Genomic DNA, 25,276 nt, shown 5'->3' with positions numbered 1-25,276 from the left:
AAATAGTGATAAATCATTTTATTCACAGAAAGATAAAATTGTGACTTGACATTTATTTGTTGTAATTTGTATTTGGATAGTAGTAAAACTAAGAGTTTTCCAAATGTTTTGAAACTATTCCATGGTTTCTTGGTCTAGTAAAAACAGTATATAGATCAGTTTTGGCTAATATTACTGAAATAACAATTTTTTATGCCCCACCTACGATAGTTGAGGGGCATTATGTTTTCTGGTTTGTGCCTCCGTTCGTCCGTCTGCTTCAGGTTAAAGTTTTTGGTCAAGGTAGTTTTTGAAGAAGTTGAAGTCCAATCAACTTGAAACTTAGTACACTTGTTCCCCATGATATGATCTTTCTAATTTTAATGCCAAATTATAGTTTTGACCCCAATTTCATGGTCCACTGAACATAGAAAATGATAGCCTGGCATCCCGGCCCAATCTAGCTGCACGTCGTACTGACAAGATTAGCCAGGACCCCAGGCTAAGAAAATGATAGTGCGAAGTTCATGTTAAAGTTTTTGGTCAAGGTAGTTTTTGATGAAGTTAAAGTTACATCAACTTGAAACTTAGTACACATGTTCCCTATGATATTATCTTTCTAATTGTAATTCCAAATTAAAGTTTTGACCCCAATTTCACGGTCCACTGAACATAGAAAATGATAGTGCGAGTGGAGCATTCGTGTACTTATTGGACACATTCTTGTTTCTAGATGTTTGACGCTTAATTATCAGGTATTCAGCCGCTTCAATAGTATTTCTTACCAAGTACCTTCAAAGTATCTTCAAATATTTGTTGTAAATGACTAAATTACAGTTATTCCTTTCCAGCTAAGCTGTAGGTCCCATCTATATTTTGACCTCTTTTGTAATGAAACAATGACAAGAATTTTAAAACATATTTCATAAAATAAAAATGAACAAAAATGAGAACACTTTAAGTTGTAGTGTTGATTTGCGTTTTTAATTAATTTGATCTTTTTTTGGTGAAACATTAAAGATCATGTCTGGTACTCTCGAATTCTTAAATCAAGATATCTGGATCTTTGTTGAAGTGTTGTTAAATTGATCTTGAAAAATTGGCAACAGTATAAATAAGTATTTAAACTCTGAAATACCCAGGTGTATATGATACATGAAATAGAACTTTTTTTGTCGTGCGAAAATAAACCTGAATTTACCATCCTGCTGAATGCTGAAGAGGACTTGGAAAATAAAAGCTTTAATTGTCTGCTTCAAGAGGCCCACCTCCTCTATTAAATGCACAATAACAAGAGTCCCTTAAATTTGGACTTAAAAGTTTAAAGAAAAGAACTGTCTAATCGGTTGGAAAGGTCTTTACTCATACATGTACACAAAATCAAAGTGACAAAAAAGAAAAAAGACTCAAAGCACAATTCTAAGAGTGCTCACAGTTATTTAATACTTAAATCTAGCTCAAAGCTGACTTTCATTAAGTAACTAAAGTCATGCATACCTGCCAACTGTCACTATTTGTGGGTGATTTCCCCCATGGACAGTGATGGAAGCTCTCAAATGGAAATTTTGTAAGAGCATTTTTGTCTACAATTTTTAAACAAAACAGTAGTTTTATAATTGCTTTAGGCTTTTATAAGTATGAAGAAGCCAAAAAACCACATTAAAATACATTTGAAGGCCCGTTTTAAGGTTTTGTAGGACTACAAGAGGCATCAAATATGATAAAAGCATAAGAGACCATGTGCAATGTTATGATCTATTAGTATCAACAGGATTTAGAATCACATATTTCAGGCCAGCCAATTCTGTACATATTTTTTTTTTCATTGTAATTAACTTTAATATGATTTGATTAAATGCCTAGCTCATCTCAGCAAGTCTTGAATACTTTGAAAATGTATATTTCGTAACACAGAAAAAAGCATTTGAATTAATCAACTCATTTAATTTTGTTAATTTTCTGATTGGCTATAATTAACATGGAACATGCATCGTATAACTATAAAACTTTTGAGCTTATAAAGTTTTATATGGTTTTTTTCTGTCATTATTAAGTCAAATTACAAGGTCAAATTTTTGATGAACCCCTATAGACATGATAGATGAGCCCTGAACCTGGCTTTAAACTTTTTCAGTCCTTTTCCACTGGTAGTTTTCTGTGATTATAATATATAGAAAATGTAATAATGGTCCATATTTGATCAATAATTCATAGAATTGTTTATGGAAATAAAAGTGTTTAATAAACAGTGAAACTAATATAAATCAGACTGTAAATGAATGAATTCTTTGGATTCTATTTAAGGACAATTTTATAATCAATTTTAACAAGTATGTATTATTCAGAGAAGCAAATATGATGACTTTGTGAGTAAATAAGTTGTTTTTGAAGATGAAGTGTATAAAGAAATGATTTACATTAATTAATCAAATTATTGAATGGAGCATGTACTAAGATTTGATTTCAATAGTAATTACATAAAACCAATACCAAAACTTCAAAGGTAAAGAAATATATAATGTTTGATTTGTCATAATTTTTAAATACATCCAGAGCTGTATGTTGGTGCATTGATAAGGTTTTGCATAGAACATAATTAATACAGCTACCTATGTGTTTCTTTTGTGTTATAGGAAACAATCAGTCAATTTTAACAAATGCATAAAACATTATTTTTTCAATTACTCATGTAAAATAGCAGATATAACAAGGGGAAATAGGGTGGGGGGATTTGTTTTGATATTCTTGTAGCAGTATCTTGTACTTCAAATGTAAGCAAGAATGAACTCTTTTTGATTTTATGTATGAATCTATCATAAATAATCAATAAGACTTCTGTTGTTACTATACATTTACAATGAGTTGTTTCCCTTTACAGATGGCATTTTATTCATGTTATTTGTAATATTTTGTGTACTGTGGATTCATCTATTATAGTGGGGTACCATTAATTATTGTGGATTCATCTATTATAGTGGGGTACCATTAATTATTGTGGATTTCATGGGTACAGATAAAACACGAATTTAAATGTTCAACTAAATACAAATTTTCTATAAGGTTGTATGAAGACTGTGACTGTGAGTTGGCAAAACCACCAAATTAAATATCCACCAAAAATGCAAGTTTTTATCAGTCCACGAAAATTGGTTCACATGAAAATAAATGAATCTACAGTATGTGGAATCTCTTGTCATTTTATTTTTGGATAACTTACTCTTTTTTGTCGAGCCTTCAACTTAAGTGGAAGAAGCGAAACATAGGGATCCTACATTCCGTCAGCTGCATCCACCCGGGGGGGGGGGGGGGGGGGGGGGGGGCTACTGACTTTCCTTCTGTGTATAACTGTGCCGACAGCACTTGCCAAATCCTACCCTGTTCTAACCAGTAAACATTGAAAACGATACCCTGTTCTAAACAGGAATGTTGAAAAACATAACATGTTCTAGACCTGCTCAGAAAATTTTTACCCTGTTCTAGACACGTTTTTTACTACAGTTGACCAAGGATTAAGAACAAAGCAAAACAAAAGATTTCTGATCAACTCATTTTGCTCCTATAAACAGTTAAATAATGACCTGTTCTAGACAAATACTCTGTTTAAAAAAGACCCTGTTTTCACCAGCAGGGCATGAAAAAGCGACCCTGTTCTAACCAGCAGGACATGAAAAAGGGACCCTGTTCTAACCAACAGGGCATGAAAAAGAGACCCTGTTTTGCAGCACACTCATACCACATAAAATATAGGAAGTAACCCCCCCCCCCCCCCGGGGGGGCTTCCACAAATAATTCACTCTGTGATTAAAGTTTTTGAAATTTTAATAACTTTCTTAAACTATCCTGGGTTTCTACCAAACTTTGACAGAAGCTTGTTTATGATTATAAGATAGTATCCAGAAGAAAGTTTTGTAAAAATGAAATTCCATTTTTCCGTATTTTACTTATAAATGGACTGATTTTTTTTCTGCCAGGAAACATTACATTCACTCTGTGGTTAAAGTTTTTAAAATTTTAATAACTTTCTTAAACTATCCTGGGTTTCTACCAAACTTGGACAGAAACTTGTTTATGATTATAAGGTCTGAGAACACAATTATTTCGTAGTGCATTTCTTTTAGAACATAAATGAAAATAAAAAAAATCCCACCTGCGCTTTCTCAAAGAAACTTTTACAGTGTGTTGTACTACTTTTGGGACAAATTATATCAAAATAGAAAACTTCATCGGCTCTAACTCAAAATATGGACAATTTTATGTTTGGGGCGTCTTGAAATCTTTTGACAGCTTCCGAAGTGCTAATTTTGAACCTTTTTCACCTAGACCAAATCACTACTTTCCTTTAAAATTCTGGACCCAAATTTTTTTACAGTGTAATTTCACCCCCATACTTGCAATTTGAGGCAATAAACATGGAGAAATAAATATGGAAGGGGTATAAAAATTAATGGCAAGTAACCCACTGTCAACACTAGGGACTAATTGTGGTCTCGGACCATAAGATAGTATCCAGAAGAAAGTTTTGTAAAAATAAAATTCCATTTTTCCGTATTTTACTTATAAATGGATTGCCAGGAAATATTACATTCACTCTGTGGTTAAAGTTTTTAAAATTTTAATAACTTTCTTAAACTATTCTGGGTTTCTACCAAACTTAGACAGAAGCTTGTTTATGATTATAAGATAGTATACAGAAGAAAGTTTTGTAAAAATAAAATTCCATTTTTCCGTATTTTACTTATAAATGGATTGCCAGGAAATATTACATGTTTCACTCTGTGGTTAAAGTTTTTAAAATTTTAATAACTTTCTTAAACTATTCTGGGTTTCTACCAAACTTAGACAGAAGCTTGTTTATGATTATAAGATAGTATCCAGAAGAAAGTTTTGTAAAAATAAAATTCCATTTTTCCGTATTTTACTTATAAATGGACTGAGTTTTTTCTGCCAGGAAACATTACATTCACTCTGTGGTTAAAGTTTTTAAAATTTTAATAACTTTCTTAAACTATTCTGGGTTTCTACCAAACTTTGACAGAAGCTTGTTTATGATCATAAGATAGTATCCAGAAGTAAATTTTGTAAAAAAATAAATCCATTTTTTGGGGAAGACGGCTTCAAGCCGTCAATCCCCAATGGGGTTGACCAGAGTGACATTCCCTCACATCATTCATTTTGTTTTTATAGTGTGGAAAACCCCCCAACAAATCTTACTGAGATTGATGAGAAGGGGAGACACAAATGAATAGATTGACTGTAAACACTTTTTTACACATTTCCCTTCTGTTTCTCTTGAAATTATCGTATATTGAGCTCTCCTTTACACTATTTACGTTTCTTTTACAATCCGGAAAAATCAGTATGACGAGATATTCTAAATATATCCAACCTACATAATATTTTATAGTGACGTCATTGTTGGAATGCCACACTACGTTGAAGCAGGGATATCCTTCACTGGTTATTTAAATCATTGAATGATTACATGTGATTCTTCCGGCGGGAGTCAAAATCTCCCGCTTTTAAAACCCTCTTCTGTCCCTCCCGTTAAAATTTGAAATCTTCCTCTTTTTGAGAATGCCAACCTCGAAAAATCTTCAGTAGAAATTTTTGTTTACAAAATTGATACTGACAGGGAAAAAGTCCGAGAAACTCAAAATTCATATTGGAAAAGTCCGAGAAAAACGGAAGTTTCCTTTAACTGTTTTGATGTCAAAAGGTAAATAGCCTCGAGTTATCTATGAAGGTGTTAAAAGGATTAGACTTTATAAACAGCAATAAAAGAGTATTGGCAATTACCTGGTGATCAACTAGCAAGTTTAGGACACATGTCTGGATGATTAAAAGTGAAATACTGACAATGGATTAATTCAAGTTGTATAAACAACGACTTTTTTGTGTACTGTTAAAAACATTGAACAGTTATATTACTTAACCTCAAGACAAATATGTCTTAATGATCTCAAATATGATATGTATGCCTACTACACTTGTTGCAAAGCTGATTATGGTGACCATAATGACTTGACCAAACATATGGATACAGCAAACCCACCAGAAAGCTCACAACTCTATCAAGTCAACACCACTGTTTAGTTAGTGGTACCAAAATTGACAATGTAGCTTAAGCAGAGATACTTTTTACCAACTATATATGATGGCTAATCACTCTATCTTGAACTTTATATATAATAAATAAATATTTAAAAAACCCTTATCTTCTATTTCTATCAAGTAAAAATGGCTATGGAGTTATAGAATCATTAACAAAAAAGGAAAATATGCAGTTTAAACACCAAAAAACCATTGCTTACGTCGATAAAAATGTTGATAAAAAATCTCTAGTTATGAGGCACAAACTCCAGCTGAAAATTTCTAAATCTCCAGTTGTGACTTGAGAGAGAAACGATTTTTTTCATTTTTTTCTGCAAAACTTTGTTTTGAGAATCTTCCTCCAAATCAGGAGCACCTCAATTTATGAGGAATTGTCCACTAAAATAAACACTTAAAATGTAACATTTAGTATATGATAAGTAACTATATATAGTCTTCCATTAAAACTTAATTGTGTGTACCAACATAATCATTGTAATGGTAACAAGAAAAAATTAAATTCCAAATGTTGCATTTTGTTGTTTAAACCTATTCATTCATGAAATTTTACAAATATTTCAAAATGTAGTATTTGGAAACAAGCTTCACACAGTTTACATTAATCATATTGTTTTTTTTTATTAGTACCTGTTCCCGTGTGATGAGAGTTTCAACTGGGAACTTTATCACTGGAAATTTAAATCTGAATAGATTTTTCAGTCCTAACTTTTCTTAAGAAATAAAATAAAAATCTCAAGAGTACTGTCACAAAAAATGGAAAATGGCCCTAGCCTGCAGTTCAGTCGTACACTATTAAGATTTCAAAAAATATTGTAGTTGTTGTTAAATGACCAAATTCAACTAGTTGAATTTTAGATAATTAACTATCAACTTTAATTGAATGTTTAGATTTAGAAGATGCAGATCTCTTCCATTGGTCTAAATTGAATTCTAAACTAAAGAAACGAAATTACATTAAACAACAATTGATTTCAATATTGTCAACCTTTCTACATGTTTCTAGCTGTTCTTTTTTTCATTCTTTATATGAAAACTATCAAACGATACCACACACCCCTCTCTCCAAAAAAAATGAAATAGAAACAAGGGCCGCCTTTCCCCTCAGAGCTATTCAGCTCTTTGATTCCGTATTTACTTTTAAATGGACTTAGATTTTCTGCCAGGAAACAAAACATTCACTCTGTGGTTAAAGTTTTTTAAATTTTTATAACTTTCTTATACTATTTTAAATTTGTACCAAACTTCAACAGAAGCTTGTTTATGAACTAAAGCTTATTAAGTATCAAGAAGGAATTTTTGTTAAAATTTTGTACCAATGTATCTGAATTTTCTTATAAATGGACTTAGTTTTTCTTCCAGTTAACAACTACAACAATATAAACTGCAGCTATTATGTTTCTAAGAAGTGACGTCATCCATGTTTTGATGTATTTATTTAAGACTTAAACATGTTAGATAAATTGTATGTTGTGGACCTTCTTCAAACATTTTATTTGCTTTAAATATGTTCCTTTAATGCAATGGTGTACATACTTAGATAGTAGAATTATATGCAAGTGAACCTAAGTGTTCTCAATTATCAAGGAAAGTTTCTAACGGACTTTCTGTCACCACAATATCATGAGGCTTGAAAACTGAAGTACTGGTAATGTTTAAACTGTCATAATCTTTTCATTGATTATACTTATAATAAATACAACATAATTGAAAGTTTTTTCTTGAATGATCAGTTCCTGTCACCTGAATTCCTCTCAAGTTGTTAGTTGTTTGTTAATAAAGGATTTTTTATGAAGTAACTGTGCGTCAAATAAGATTTTCTTATCTGACACTATGTAAATTTAAACCATGTCGGGATCTCTTTATAATATTACAAAGTGATGAGCTTATAATCTTGTTAGGTATCAAAATAAGCCAAAATTTTACATAGGGGGTACATTTAAATTGCTGACAGTTTAAAAAAGACATATTATGACTGTGTTGAAAGAAAGATAATTTGTTTAATGGAAGATAAATTTGTTTGCAGTGATTTACTAGTCTGACATAAGTATATGCTAATATGTTTCTGTATGTCCATAGAAACAATCTTTACGGAAATAACAGGAGTAATTTTATTAAAACTTTAAAAACAAGACCAATTAATGGTTCTGCCTAGCTATTACTGCCTTATATACTATTTTTTTCTTTAATTGTCTTTCAAAATGGAATCATTAATACTTTCTTTCTTAGCTATATAGTATATATAAGAATAAGGAGATGTGGTATGATTGCCAATGAGACACCTTATAATCCATCTGATTACAAATTACTTGGATGTTAGCAATTCTAGGCAACCATATGGCCTTCGATAATGAGAAAACCCAAACTGTATTGTCAGCTATAAAAGCCCCAACATGTAAAATGTGAAATGATTCAAACAGTTAACTAACAAAATAATTTACGAAAAAAATATGACTACAGGTTCCTGACTTGCAACAGGTACATTACAGTGTGGTGCAGGGTAAAACATGTTTGTGAGCACTAAAATTTTCTCTAACCTTGGATAGTGCCAAACAACACAACATAAAGAACAAACTGTAAAAATAAGACACAATTGGTTTAACTAGATATGTTAGACGAGACACAAAAGCAACTATACAAAAACAAAGACCCTTAAGCACAGTAATAGGGGTACTCACAGTAAACCTGTTTAAAATCTTTTAGGTTAAAGGATTAAAGGTTCAAACTTTATTAGACAAAGATGAATTTGTTGAAGTTATAAATATAAAAAAGAAGATGTGGTATGATTGCCAATGAGACAACTGTCCACAAGAGACCAAAATGACACAGACATAAACAACTATAGGTCACCGTACGGCCTAATCAACAATGAGCAAAGCCCATACCGCATAGTCAGCTATAAAAGGCCCCGATAAGACAATATAAAACAATTCAAACGAGAAAACTAACAGCCTTATTTATATAAGAAAATAAAGTTGCCTATTCTTTTAAGGTCCCTTATTGTCGTGTTGTTCCCTAATATTTAAAGAATCTATCCATCAAATTTTGGGTTTGATCATTCCTGATGAATGTAAATTCAGAAAAGTACTTAGGATGAATCAAGATTAAAAAGTGCTATTTAATTTCTTTCAATTTAGCTTGTATAGTCTTTTATAGCTGACTATAGTCGGTAAGGTTTATTAATTCTCATTATTGAAGGACAGACAGTTATGCCTATAATTCAGCATGCTAACAACCACTTTATCTGAAAATTGGTGAACAGTTGTTTCATTGGCAATCATACCAAAGATCCTCTTCTTATTTTTATATTGTGTAAAAACATTTTACTCTGGAAAGCAGAGACCAATATATAAATTATTAATGTGTGCCAGAAAAGTGATGAAAAAAATATTCTGAAATGTTACTTCATGTCTTTATTATATCTACAGATATTTGTTTTGCCTATATTTATTTAAAATTATTCTTTGTGAAAGATGTATATTGATATGTTTTTTATGCAGTTATTATTCAATAAGCATACAAAATTTAGGTCAATAAATATTTGATATTCAATGGTAAACATTAGCTTTTATAGTTTTTTATGAAAGAAGAGTTGAAATTTTTAAAAGCACTTATGCATTTGTGGTTTCAATTTCTATAAATAAACAACCATAATTGAAAAAATCTTAACAGAAAATTTTATTACTTTGAACATCATATATTGATAATAAATTTGAGTGCTTAGAAAACTTCAAAGTTTCAATGTACTCAAACATAATAAAAAGTTTGATTGAAGTATAAGTAATTATTCATAATTAAAAATTAAACACAAGGATATGATATGTCTGTACTAAGAATATATTAGAATATTTTTTATTATTCCAATCAAGGGCCCTTGATGGGCAGCATAACATGTACACATAGAACAATACATCATGATTTGTAACAGAAAAACATTTTCATATAATAAAAGGAAACATTAAAAAAGTTCAGATAGGTGTTATTATCTTCATTCTATAAAAATCAAATACATTTAGTTCCAGGCAGGATGAGAACCATAAAATCATTACAATTATCATTGTTACTAGAACACACCCGCGAAATCGCGGGCATTCAGAGCGTAGTTTAAAGTATGTAAAGTGTTGTTGGAAGAATTTTATAAAATACAGAATGACTGGAGAATTTCAGCAAAAGTATCATAAGTCATAGGTTATTGGGGACAGAAAAATGTTTTTTTACCCTCCACCTTTATTTCCAAAGTTCTCAATTTTTGGTTTTCTATCAATTTCAATATGAACATACATTTAGTATGGTTTAAGTAAGGAGCCTGTAATTCAGTGGTTGTCGTTTGTTTATGTGTTACATATTTGTTTTTCGTTCATTTTTTGTACATAAATAAGGCCGCTAGTTTCCTCGATTGCATTGTTTTACATTGTCATTTCGGGCCTTTTGAAGCTGAGTATGCGGTATGGGCTTTGCTCTTTGTTGAAGGCCGTACGGTGACCTATAGTTGTTAATTTCTGTGTCATTTTGGTCTCTTGTGGAGAGTTGTCTTAACATGGCAATCATACCACATTTTCTTTTTTTTATGTAATCAATGAATTTTGTAAAAGATTTAATGACTGGAGAATTTCAGAAAAAGTATCAAAAGTTCACATGAATAATTTAAGCGCTTATCTGTATATTATGAACATTCATTACTATATAAATAAAGCGTATTTACTTTCAATTCTAAGTTTACTAATCGATCCATGGTGATCATTGATATAGTATACAGACCCTCTCTATTTAATAAACTCTGTGACCGCCGTGGATAGTAAACTTGAAAATGATAGAAAATTCTGAAAATACACTTTATTCGTAGTATATGTATGTTCAAAGTATACAGAAAAACGCAAACCGGAAGTCTAATCTGACTTAAAATTTCGTACAATGACGGGACAATATCCGGATGCCTTTTTTCTGTTTTTTCTCCTAAAATAACTCAATCTGAATAATCATATGAATGGATGCCAAATGCGGCTATGCACTGTACCTATAGGACACAGAGGCATGTTGATTAATTTATTCTGGAAAGAAGAGAAGCGACACCAAAAATGAGGTCTTCTCGTTTAATAGTATAGATTACATACATTAATTAACATTTCGTCTAACTTCTAGACATGTAATAATATAGCTCCCTAAATATTTAAGTATAGACAAATTTTCATTAGTAAATAACCAAACAAATTTTGCCTCATTTGAAAGATGTATAAAATTAGGACAAATACAGTTTATCTCCTCGAAAAATATCTCCCTATCATTTTTGTATGCTGGACAACTAGTTATAAAATGTTGTTCATCTTCAACCAGATTTAGAGTACATTTCTTACAAAGCCTTTGATTTCTTTCTATATATAATGTTTTATACCTGTCTCTTTCTATTTTGAGATCATGTGCACTGATTCTAATTTTACATATGGCACTAGACAACCTTAAGGTTTTGGAAAAAGCTAAGGAAATTTCTATTTTTCCATTTCCTAAATTTGTGAATTGACATCCATCCATGTAAAGTTAAAATTTGGATAGATCCAAAAATGGTCTAGTAAATTTGCAATAAAAATTTGTATTTGAGAATATTCACTTTATACATTTTTATTATTTTTGTCTTATTACCTAATGAAATGTGCTTGTCAATTTCACATCCACTTCATTTATTTCTGACAGTGATGGTCAATATAAATGTTTTAATTCTAATTCGTAAACTTAAACGAACATAAAATATTAATCAAATAACCACAAACTCTTACATGAGAGACGCCACTTGCAGAGACAAGCGCACATTTTATTATAAATATGAGTAAATATTGTGGAAAGTTCATATAAATACACATGTATTAAGCAGCTTTTACTGGTTTCCCCATACTTAGTGGTATACAAATCTGAAATAAATAAAATAATTAATAATATTATTTATTTGGCAAAATATGCTACTAGATATAGGAAGATGTGGTGTGAGTGCCAATGAGATAACTCTCCTTCCAAATAACAATTTATAAAAGTAAACCATTATAGGTCAGTGTACGGCCTTCAACACGGAGCCTTGGACTGCAATGGCTTAAATGACTTTAAACCACATGAGTTCACACATGCATGAACTCCATATCCCAATCGAAATTGACCTTACTATAATAAACTAAACAGTCGTGTCAACTATAAACAAACATCACCTTTACTTGTTCGACTTTTGTACAACTTTGATAAATACATAAATTTAGCCTAAGAACGTTCAGTTTCAGGAAATTGAAAATCATTAAGTCTTTATGAAATTTGAAAAAGTACTTTGACAAAATAAATATTTGCAGTTTTAACTTTTCCAAAACTGTCTCATGTACTGGTCAGTCAATTGGTTTAATTGGTTAAATTATTGTACATTATTCAAGATATGTTTGAATATTGGAAGTATGAAAAATAACACTTGACATAATCTTTATTTCAAATATAGCCTCTTTACACAATTTTCATGTAATCAATACAAACAAAATCAAATGTGTTAAAAACAATATTTAAAAGGTTAACTTGTTCAGAAAATTAAATTTCCTATATAGTTCAATGCTTTAAAGTTCTTGTGTAAAAATACTGAATAAAAGTACTGTTGACAAAAGTATGTAAAGTACATTAAGTCTATTTATTTTGTTTCATTTCTAACATTGTCCTTCAATTATTTTATACTGTCCATTATTAAGATAACTACTGCCATGACTTTGAAATTCAACTGTCTGAAAACAAGCTTACAGAAATGGATTGGATGGGGCTTGACCCTAAACTGGGGGCCTTATGGAACTACATATATATTAAATGCAAAGACTTTTTACAATTATCACTTCAAACATTTTCAGAGATGGATTAGAAGGGGACTTGGGGTCAAGCCCCTTATGGACCTATAAATATAATTTTTAAAAGTGTCACTTCAAACATTGGCTTATCATGGGGTCCCAGATACCCCCTCAATTTTTTTTGAAAATCCTGGATCTGCTATTGGCTGCACAAACAGCTTCAATTCAACCTACAGACAGTTCTCACTGAAAGTTACCTCTTTTGCCTATTCTTTTATTTCTCAATCTCATTTTCTCAAAAAAGAAAACATGACTTATATAGTAAAAGTTTAGATACTCAGGTTCATGCGAACCTTAATTATCATTAAAATAACAGTTGTCTAATGCGAACTGTGGAACTTTCTAAGCAAGATTGTAACGGCTCTACAAAATTGTCCAAATTCCTGCATTATATTGTCCAAGTTTAAAGTGAATGAGTGCCCATTATAAAAAAAGTGTGTTTGGGCAAAACCCACAAAAACAATTTAAGACAAATACAAACCAATTGTAAAAAGCCAATTTCTACCTGACTTCTAATAGGGTTCAAAACAAAGGTAATTTGTCAGCAAAAATAACAGTACTTATTAAGTGTTATCAACTCGTACAGTTTGCAACCAAGATCCTGAAACTTCTAAAGGGGGGGGCAATAGGGGGTCCGTTAACATGTTAACAATACCTCGATTTTGGCAAAAACAGTTAACAAAAAAGGCAAAAATGCTGATAACAGTTAACAAAGTGGGTTGAAAACAGTTAAAAGCTTAAATCTATCTCAGATAACAGTTAACAACACCTTAAAAAGGGCCAAAACAGGTTAACATAAAAAGGTATTCTCCCCACCCCACCTCCCCTCTTCTAAGTGGAAGATTTTTATCTACCTGTGATAAGAGATTTCCAATTATTTGAAATATCAACTCCTGTGCAACTTTGATTACCATTTTGAGCTATTAGCAAGGAAGATAGAGTTGTCCTTCTTCTAACATATTTGTAATTATTTCTGTGTTAGTCTCTAGGTGCAATGAAACTTAAGTTTTTCAAAAAATTATACATGTGAACAATTTTGAAATAAGTAATGTATTAGAGAAATAACAGTTAATTTAGAGTTGAAATATTTCAGCATTTGTTACTGTTACATGTTCCATGGTAATTATGAGGTTTTAGCCCTCACAGACAAGTTAAACGGTTTTCCCTAGCACATTCTTTATGTGCCTTTCCCATCTATGGTCTCCAATCCTAATTTTAATTTACAAGGGTTGCAACTTTTCTAACCAAAGGTATGTTACTGTGAGGATCATACAGGTATTCTTGCTTCAACCCAGGGCTTCCAAAATATACTTGAGCCAGCCGGACATTTTTTGTTTTATACCTATTTCAGGGGAGGATTCAGCCATTCTTAAAAAGGGGGGTCCAACTATATGTCCCCATTCAAATGCATTGATCGTCCCCAAAAAAATGGTTCAAACTCCCGGAACCCTCACCCTGGATTCGCCACTGAATTTCTATCCCTGAATAATTCTAATAAAAGGGAAACAATATGTTTTACTTATATAAAAAATAATTTAGTTGACATGGTAGTTAATGAAGTTAGAAAGTAGCATCGTCATACCCTTATGAGCAAAGCCCAGACTTTAGGTGTGTAATTAAATCAAATTGGGTATGTATGTCAGAGCAAACAAGTGTAGGCCGGTTGGAAGCTTCAAGTACATGTATTAATTATAATAATAAATGTTTTTAAAACAGATTTACCAAAGTTTACTAAACCAATATTAGGCTTTAAGATATCAGAGAAATATTTTGTACTTTTATAAGGAGATTATTAAAGGATTCATATATTGATTTTTAGGCAACAATTTTTGCCTTTCATCTTTAAAGTAGAACATTAATATATTACTCTTTTAAATCTTACAAAACTCATCTGGTATTACAGAGGTATAGATGAGTCCTTGAAGACGTTATTTAACTGTTATCTTTATAAGTTATGTCATTATCTTCTATTCATTACCTGTATATTTAAGCACCTCATTTTTCTCTGTTTGTATTTTTGTTTTTTGCCCTATTTTTCTCTATTCTTAAATTTTTTTGGTATATTTTTGTAGATTTTACCAATTATTTGCTGTTCTGTCAACCCAAGTAATACCCTTGTTGCAGTGTATTTTTAGGTATTTAAAACTATATTACATCTCGTGCATAGATCTTCCAGTTTTAATTGGAAATATTTTACTGAGGCATTATAATTTACAAGTTATACATTTTAAGATCAGATAGTAGTTGAATAAGATATTAAAAAAAAGATAAAGACTAAGTGCATTACAGGAAATTTTTACTAGATCAGAGTTCATGGCATTTATATTTGTAAATGTAAGCTTAAGAAGATCAGTTAAAGTTTTCTGACACACAAAGTTTTATATTATTTGATAATTATCACAAGGTGAGAATTCTAAAATAAAATTTTAATCACAATCATGTATTGCATAATTCTTATGATCTTTAATAATTATTCTTCATGAACTTCTTGAACTTTAAGTTGCTATTTGAATTCACTGAGTTTGTATGAAATATACTGTCTCTGTTAAAACTTATTATGATTATGGGAAATTTACACTCCTGAGCTTTTTCATGAGATTAAAAAATATTTGCCTTAATTAAACTCTATAAATCACAAAATAAGCAGTATATATCTTTATAACTTTAAAAAAAAAATCAATTCTAAATACTGTGAATTCATTTATTTTCGTGGATTGCTGAAAACTTGTATATTCGTGTATATTTGATTTCGTGGTTTTGCCCATCTCTTAATTATACAAAGCATTTTGAAATATGTTCTTTTTTGAATATTTGTATTCGTGGTTCACCTGTACCGATTAATGAAACCAATGAAAGTTGGTATCCAATGAATACTGGGTAATCATGAATCCACAGTATCTCAAAACCATAGGCGGATCCAGTGGGAGGCCCTGGGGGCCCGGGCCCCCCCCCTTCGTGGGAAAAATTTGGTTGATTATATAGGGAATCACTGAAGCATGACTGGAGTGGGCCACAATCATACCACATCTTTATTTTATAATCAGCCGCTTACAAGTACAGTCAATAAACTGTAATTGTTTGAGTAGTTTGATCTAACATTTCAGCATTTCTTATAGCAATGATATATAGCTTAAAATTTACATGCTTGTTAATTTGTTGTACTTAAAGGACCTGTCTTTGCTTGAAAAAAATAATTCTGAGAAAAAATTAACACTAAAAAATGCATTGAGTTATCTTTCTTTATTTATACATTTATTTAAAATTATATATTATAAAGTTATACTAGAACACACCCGCGAAATCGCGGGCATTCAGAGCGTAGTTTAAAGTATGTAAAGTGTTGTTGGAAGAATTTTGTAAAATACAGAATGACTGGAGAATTTCAGCAAAAGTATCATAAGTCATAGGTTATTGGGGACAGGAAAATGTTTTTTTACCCTCCACCTTTATTTCCAAAGTTCCGAATTTTTGGTTTTCTATCAATTTCAATATGAACATACATTTAGTATGTTATGAACATTTATTTAAGTAAGGAGCCTGTAATTCAGTGGTTGTCGTTTGTTTATGTGTTACATATTTGTTTTTCGTTCATTTTTTGTACATAAATAAGGCCGCTAGTTTTCTTGTTTGCATTGTTTTACATTGTCATTTCGGGCCTTTTGAAGCTGAGTATGCGGTATGGGCTTTGCTCTTTGTTGAAGGCCGTACGGTGACCTATAGTTGTTAATATCTGTGTCATTTTGGATTCTTGTGGAGAGTTGTCTTAACATGGCAATCATACCACATCTTCTTTTTTTTTCATCAATGAATTTTGTAAAAGATTTAATGACTGGAGAATTTCAGAAAAAGTATTAAAAGTTCACATGAATAATTTAAGCGCTTATCTGTATATTATGAACATTCATTACTATATAAATAAAGCGTATTTACTTTCAATTCTAAGTTTTCTAATCGATCCATGGTGATCATTGATATAGTATACAGACCCTCTCTATTTAATAAACTCTGTGACTGCCGTGGATAGTAAACTTAAATATGATAGAAGATAAAATTCTGAAAATACACTTTATTCGTAGTATATGTATGTTCAAAGTATACAGAAAAACGCAAACCGGAAGTCTAATCTGACTTAAAATTTCGTACAATGACGGGACAATATCCAGATGCCTTTTTTCTCGTTTTTCTCCTAAAATAACTCAATCTGAATAATCATATGAATGGATGACAAATGCGACTATGCACTGTACCTATAGGACACAGAGGCGTGTTGATTAATTTATTCTGGAAAGAAGAGAAGCGACACCAAAAATGAGGTCTTCTCGTTTAATAGTATAGATTTGAAATATTTTTAACTTGAAATATGTTTATAAATACATATCATTTGATTATTACAGGACTTAATCCATAATTGCCATTAGGCAATGAGGTTTAGAAGTCAAATTTCAGTCTATGGAAATGCTTCAATAAATTTTATACATGAAATGATTGACAAGCAATATTATGATCAAGAATATTAAAGTGACTGGCCTTCATCTCACAAAAAAATCTTACAACTACAATTGATTGTAAGCATACTAGTTTGTTCATGCCTTATGGTTGATTTGAATCGGAAGATTTTCTATGTATTGCAGGACTGGGCATTTAAGCTAAGATAAAGTAAAAAACAAATATAAAAACTAATGTGCATTCAATAAATAAGATATTTAAATTTATAAAGAGATCAGAGATCATGGCATAAAATGACTTCAGATGTCACTTTTAATATATAGACTTAATTGTTTGAAAGTAGAACTTCTTGTTTCAAACATTACTAGAAGTGATGTAAATGAAACACTGCCCTTTTGGTGTAATTTTGTACAAATATGTTTGAAACCATTTATATATGTCTCATGCCAAATAATAATGTGATCTCATTTTTAGTTTTTCCAGTTTTACGATTGCATGTTTTATTTTTCTTTCACTTTCTAGTTTTTATTCATGACCCTCAGAACATATTGTCTCTGGTCTTTGCTTCACAGGCCAATGTACCATAATAGGATTGATTTTGTGTCATTTAATTTATAACTAATTATCATGTAACTGAAATCCAAATGATAGTATCCCAAAAAGTTAAAAGAATTTAGCTATTAAGTTATTTTGATATAAAAAGTTAAACCTCCTCTTTTCCATAAAAAAATCTCACAGTTATAAAAAAAAACAAAAAAAACTGAGAAAACAGATGCACTCTGTAGCTTTTCAGAAAAGTTAAATTTGTTGGCAATGGTTATTGTGCATATTCTGAGACATGATATGATCTGATATGACAGGAGAACTCCTTGTAGGACATTTTTATTGAACAAATAGTGCAAACTTATCAATTTGTTTTCTCATAGGCAAGATACTGAAGAAGAATTTTTATTTAAGATTGCTACTCACAGTTGGAAATTTTTGATTGCACACAAAAGTGCATGCATACATACTAAAATTGATCTGAGACATTCAAATTTTGAAAAATACAATAACATCTCCATGGGACATATTTAATGGCAGAAAAGTGCATGCCTCGTAATGACAGGATATTTGCAACATAAATATTTATTTTCAAATAAATGTTTTATATCCTTAACGCTTTATTAGTGACAGAAGCAATAATATTCATCTTTAAATAAAAAAAATTATGAAATATAATAAATTTGATTCAGATAAATTAACAAAAGATAATTTATATCCCAGGAAAGTGTTTCTTTTGGATCTTTTATCAAGCCTTAAATTGATGTTTTCTTGCGCTTTGACGGACATAATTTTAATAAGATTTAGAATTATTAAAATTTAAGTCATGCTGCTTTTGTGATAAAAGAAATGATGGCTTTACATATGAAATATACATGATAAAGTCAAACAAAATAATGATGCTTGGCAACTGTGGTTTATCATGAAAGAATTTGTCCAAGGGTGCTATAGAAATCTTGTTCAATTATTGCTGTCTGCTGGCAAGACCTTTCTATATGTTTATCTTACCAAATTTTATTTGAAAGGTTTTATTTTCTATTAAAAACTGATTTATAACTATTTTTATTTCTCTATATTTTATTTCATCTAACATGGCATGTTAAGCAATAGTAAAAGCCAGTTTTATGACTAAAATACAAGGCAAAGATTTAATTGGACTATTGTCAATAGTCAGTCATAGAGGCATCAGTTTTCCGTTAGAAACTGATATTGATCTTAAACAAGTATATGATTTGTAAATATTTTTGTGGATTAATTGACTTTTTAAATGGAACTATTTCCTAATTAGTGATGGAAAATTGCTTTTTAGACGAATATTGAATTTTGTTACATTTCTCATTGTTACATTTTTCCGTAGTTAAACAACTATGGAAGCAGGGGGATTTTCAAGTGTTGTTCAGTCTGTTCATGCTAAACATAAATGGCTAAACTTCTATAATTCATCCAAGTAAGTTAACTTTTTATAAATATTTGTTAATTTATTATATTTTTGTTAAGTATCATATTTTTTAAAGTTTTTCAATTAGATTCTTTGAATATTTGCTTGCCCAAGTTTTGATAAGACAAGATGGACATCAATTTCACATATTTGAATTGAAGTTGCAATTTTCTCGTGACTGTTTAGCTCTCCTGGCCCACAGTGCCAAATGAGCTTTTATCATCAATTGGCTTCTGTTAATCCTTGTCCATTGTCATTAACTTTTACAAAAATCTTCTCCTCTGGAACGTCTTGGCCAGATTTAACAAAAAAAAAACTTCATTGGAGTACCGGTATATCTAGTTCAAAAAATATGTCCAATGACCCAACTTCAGCCAACCAAGATGGCAGACATGGCAAATTTAGAACATTAGGGTAAAATGTCAGTTTAATGTCTATAATTTAAAAACATTTATAAATAGAGAAAAAACTGAGCTACACCAATTGTCCATAGATGTCTTAACTGTCATGCGACTTCTTTTAGGAGTTATTGCCCTTACTTGACAAATTTTACCATTTCTTTTTATTTTGCTTATTATTTTAAAAACTATAAAAGACAATAAAAAAAACTTGAAATTACAAGAATAATCAGCATGACAAATTCTAAGTTGAGTGGTTGAAAGTCGACTCATTATAAAAGTTATTGCCATTGGAGGATGATTTTTACCAATCTGTCGTCTGTCATCCAAGACAGACACCAAGTGATGAGAAAAGCTCATTTGACCAGATTTTCAACTTCACATCAAAAAATGTGAAATTGACGTCCGTTCTCAATTTTATTATTCATTGCGCTTTTGACTTATATCTTAAAAAGTGATGATAGCTTCTATTAGATATATATGAACTTGAAAATGCAAAAAATTATCAGCAAGACTAGATATACTAACAAGAAAGAAATGTTCTAATATAGTTGAGACTCACTCTTTATCAGAGTGATTGACCTTAATAAATAAGGATTTTTGTTTACATTCTTTTGTGTTTTGAGCAAAAAATTAAAGAAGATGGAGAGAAACTTTACAAACAAAATGATTAGCATCATCAAACAAATTCACAACACATTCTATTATAAAAGTTACTTTATCCAGGGGTTTCATTATCTTGACTGGTACTTTCCACGTTTCTAGGTGGTACTTTTCAATTTATTCCATGTTTAGTTTAAACATATTTATTTATAGTAGATTGGGAAACAAGTTTTGCAACTTATATTAATCCCTTTCCACTTTGCGGGTGCGAGTGCTGCCTTGTAGCGGCATTAGCCTACTCTTTTTTTCGAAATCTACAAGGGTGTCTTTAACGTGCAAGAGATATGGCTCTCTCTTAACACGGGTCAGCCATTTATCGTCCCCTTCCGATGGACTATCATCGTTTTCTCAAGACCATACTCGCAGATGGTGTCAAGGGAGAGCCGAAAATTGAGTTCCTGAAATTTTCATCCCAAACGGGAATCGAACCAGGAACCTTTATGTTAGTAGTCCAATGCACTAACCATTACACCACGGCATTTATTCCATGAATATCTTATATAAAAATTCCTACATTTAGGCGGTACTTGTCAATAGCATAGGAGGGTAAAAGTACCGGGTATCGACTCCTAATGAATGGCCTGTTTATCTGAGTTATCTCCCCTTATATCTGTGTTATCTCCCCTTACATGGCAAAGTTAAAAAAAAATGTATCAAACAAAAATATTCTGTTTTTTTATGCCCCATCTACAATAGTAGAGGGGCATTATGTTTTCTGGTCTGTGCCTCCATGCGTCCGTTCGCTTCAGGTTAAAGTTTTTTCGTCAAGGTAGTTTTTGATGAAGTTGAAGTCCAATCAACTTGAGACTTAGTACACTTGTTCCCCATGATATGATCTTTCTAATTTTAATGCCAAATTATAGTTGGGTCAACATTTACAATTAATTCTCCATAGGCGGTAATGGTAACGTTTTCCTCCGTTGCTCAGTCCATATCGTTTATTGAACATGTATGATGGCTCATATCGAAGCTGGTACATTTATACATGTCTGGTTAAATTTTCGGGGTGGCAAGTGAGATTACTTTTTTGCAAATTGCTGGACCCCGGAAGATGGTGAAAAATGTCACGCTCCTCATGAAATAATCCCAAAATTCTGATCATAAAATTCAATAAAAAAATGTCCTTTCTAATAATTTATTTCAGGTAAAATCTACATATTTCTTTTCTCATCACATCAGCTCTATAAAACAGTTCTTATTGTTCATTTATGTCCATTTTTAAAATCACAGCATCCACAATTGTATGGCGGACTAATATTTTTTTTAATTACGTCATCCGAGTTCTTCATCTCAAGGTCTATTAGGGATCCTGACCCAGTTTTGACCCCAATTTCATGGTCCAATGAACATAGAAAATTATAGTGCGAAGTTTAGGTTAAAGTTTTTGGTCAAGGTAGTTTTTGATGAAGTTAAAGTTACATCAACTTCAAACTTAGTACACATACTCCCTATGATATGATCCTTCTAATTTTAATTCCAAATTAAAGTTTTGAACCTAATTTCACGGTCCACTGAACATAGAAAATGATAGTGCGAGTGAGGCATCCACATACTATGGACACATTCTTGTTTTTTTAATGCAGCTGTAAATATGATAAAAGACACTTAATTTTCTATATTTATAACATGATAAGTCTTACACAACAATAACATACAGTTGAATTAACTACCCTCAAAATTTGCACATTTCATTAAAAATCTAGACTGATTGTTATCTGCTATTTTCAAAAAACAAGTTGGAGGAAGACACCAAACTACCTTAGAAAGGATTATTATATTTTATACACAAAATTAATATATACTGGTACTCAGTTACTAGTTATTTACAGACATCTCGTCATTGGTATTAGTCAGTCATAAGTATCAGTCACGGTTGCACAGACTTTACAAAAGAAGTATCAAATTCTTAGTCTGGTTTACATCATTTCACATGAAAAAATATTCACGTTTGTTTTACTTGCGGTACATAGATATTATAAGTTCTATGGTTCGCTACTGACCCCCTACAGATCCATAGGGGGTCAGTAGTTAGCTGTATAACAAATTTATCACACGCTAGACTTTTTCTGCTGCATTTTGTTGAAAAATAAACAATGAAACACAACAACATAAATAGATGATGTCACCATTAACACGTCATGAACCCCCTATGAAATTTACTATAGGGGGTCACCACATGACGGCATTAAACCAATCACAATGTGATAATTTACCCACGGTGCAATAAAAGAATATTTGGTATAAGTGCCAATGTATATTATACAGCTTATATATGATATGGCATTTTCCATGACATATACACACTGTAACTAATATAATAATCCTCTCACCAGATAAGGGTGGGATATTGAAAAAAAGCCATATGATATTCTCTATATATCACATGTATCCTTTTGATACTTAAATATAAGTCAGTATAATGAGAGTATTAAAGGAATTCTTGTCAACCAAGAACATTTATATGTAAAGGTAATCATGTCAAAGTTTTGACATTTTAATTTTACTAAATGTTATTGAAACTTGAGGAAAATAAGTTTAAATATTATTTAATCAGGTGACTTCAGTACTGATCTGTAGTCTTTCATCTATTGAAAATTAAACCTATAAATAAAAATATTCTTACATCACAGAAATAATATTAGTTGATCCTTTGAACTTGTGGTTTATTTCAGCCTACAGGTAGAACCTATCTAAAATTAAAATTTTTGATTTGGCAGATTTTAACATCTTAAATTACTAAACACCATGTAGTGCGGATTCAATGAAAGAGTTCAGTTTTTCCTAGTTTCTGGCTTAGCACTGGGTTTGTTTCTGACATGTTTCACAGATAATGTAAAACCGTTGAACTTTGAGTTAGTATTCTCCTCAGTATTTCGAACAGCACCTTCAAGTTGGTGAATGAAAAAGCTAAAAAAATAACCTGGCTTATAACTATGCTTGTCAGATGATCATTTTGTGACATTAAAGGCACTAAAATTAAAATATTTTTATAAGGCCAAATGAAATTAGAATAGCACTGTGTTTCCCTAAAATTATATCTCAACATTTATTAAATATTCTATTTTAAAATTTGGTCAGATAGCAAATGATCTAAGGGCCTAATTAACCATAATTCTGTATTATTGATGTGTATATCTGAAAGTAATAATTTAAAAGTGGCAGATCCAGAAATCTTCATAAAAGGGGAGGGGTACTGACTGCCATGAGAGAGTACCCATTCCAATCATGCTTCAATGGTCCCTAAATAATCAACCAATTTTTTTCCATAAAAGGGGGAGGCCAGGCACCCTTTGCACTCCCCCTAAATTTGCCTCTGTATCATGACTGTCACTTAAGATCACAACTTGATTTGTATGGTTGATATATTATTTGGTTCAAGGTTTTATTCAGAAATTGGTCATGGGGTAGCATAGTGTCATGTGAACTGTGTTCCTTTCTTTATGTGCGGTGTTTGTAACTGGAAATAAAATGTTACTGATATCATTGCCTGGAGTTATCTACCTTTAAGCACTTAAAAAATAATCATTTGCTTTCTTTTAAGTCAATTATAATTTGAAAAAAACTATATAAATAAACAAAGTGTTTTATATTATACTTTTAGTTGCATGCTGTGAACCCATTAACTTTATAATTTATATGAACATTTTGTAAATGATTTGGTATAATCATGCTTCAAAATTATAATTTATTTTTTAGTCTTCAAATTTTGACAAAGTCACGACTTATTTTAATAACCTGGTACGGATGTGTATTGACAAATATTATAAACACCTTTAAAGAGTTGGCCTTTTTTGTTCAATGTAACATACTTCAATAAGACTTATTAATCTTTAAGTGTCTATGTGGTCAATGACAAAGACGATCTGAAAGAAAACCTTAATATCTGTGTATCCTTGGGCTTAAACTTAGGGTCGTATTTGTCAACATTGATTAAGTCTTTATGATCATGAAATGGCGAGGGATAATTGGTATGTAAAAAGGTAAGAAATCTTTTATCAAATTAATAATTTCTATAATGGAGGTAGCAAGAAGTCACAGTGATTTAAGGTAATTTTCTTTTATAGTAAAATTTCTGCAAGCATTTTTCTAAAATATTTTATGCAGTTTTTTATAGTCTTGCCGAATAGGTTTAATTGATCTAAATTGCTGAGGTCTGCTTTATCTTGAATTTGATAGTTTTGAATTAAAAACAAAATATATGGAATAGACCTAGAGAGTAGTTGGAGTCTTTGTACAGGAATTTGATGGATTGTTTTCCCCTATGTCAATTTTATGATTACTTCTTCTTGCATGTTACTTATGAATAAAACAAAAATGTTCATAGTGTCAAAGCTTCTTAATTAAGATGCTTAATTCATCTGCTTAGGTTTGTCACGCACCACAGTTGCTGCAGCCTTGTTGATATTTTTTTTTATTTATTTGACATCAGATATTAAAATAAAAGTTGTTCTTCCAAGCACATTGAAACATTTGGTTTTCTTTTTATTTTGCTTATTATTTTAAAAACTATAAAAGACAATAAAAAACTTGAAATTACAAGAATAATCACCATGACAAGTTCAACAAATAAGTTGAGTGGTTGAAAGTCGACTCATTATAAGAGTTATTGCCCTTGGAGGATGCTTTTTACCAATCTGTCGTCAGTCATCCAAGACAGACACCAAGTGGTGAGAAAAGCTCATTTGACCAGATTTTCAACTTCACATCTATATATAAATAGACAAAAAACTGAGCTCCACCAATTGTCCATAGATGTCTTAACTGTCATGCGACTTCTTTTAGGAGTTATTGCCCTTACTTGACAAATTTTACCATTTCTTTTTATTTTGCTTATTATTTGAAAAACT

At 30.9% G+C, this 25,276-nt stretch overlaps 1 protein-coding gene across 5 annotated transcripts in view; it reads left to right on the top strand.

Annotated features, from left to right (window-relative positions):
• Window positions 1–25,276, top strand: part of LOC143080077 (uncharacterized) — an 84,054-nt gene that overhangs the window by 14,626 nt on the left and 44,152 nt on the right. Inside the window, exon 1 of one of the 5 annotated variants that reach the window (XM_076255744.1) lies at window positions 19,283–19,377. The exons of 2 other annotated variants lie outside the window; for them this stretch is intronic. In XM_076255744.1, the coding sequence (XP_076111859.1) occupies window positions 19,298–19,377 (80 nt within the window). In that variant the 5' untranslated portion in view covers window positions 19,283–19,297. Of the gene's footprint in view, window positions 1–19,282; window positions 19,378–24,365; window positions 24,410–24,429; window positions 24,477–25,276 lie in introns of those variants that run through there. 2 more of the 5 variants (XM_076255748.1, XM_076255747.1) reach the window with 2 other exon arrangements.

Source organism: Mytilus galloprovincialis, chromosome 6 (genome assembly GCF_965363235.1).
Source record: "Mytilus galloprovincialis chromosome 6, xbMytGall1.hap1.1, whole genome shotgun sequence".
Taxonomy (NCBI): Eukaryota; Metazoa; Mollusca; class Bivalvia; order Mytilida; family Mytilidae; genus Mytilus; species Mytilus galloprovincialis.
Note: the sequence above shows the minus strand (reverse complement) of the source record. Positions and strands in the feature narration are given on the sequence as shown.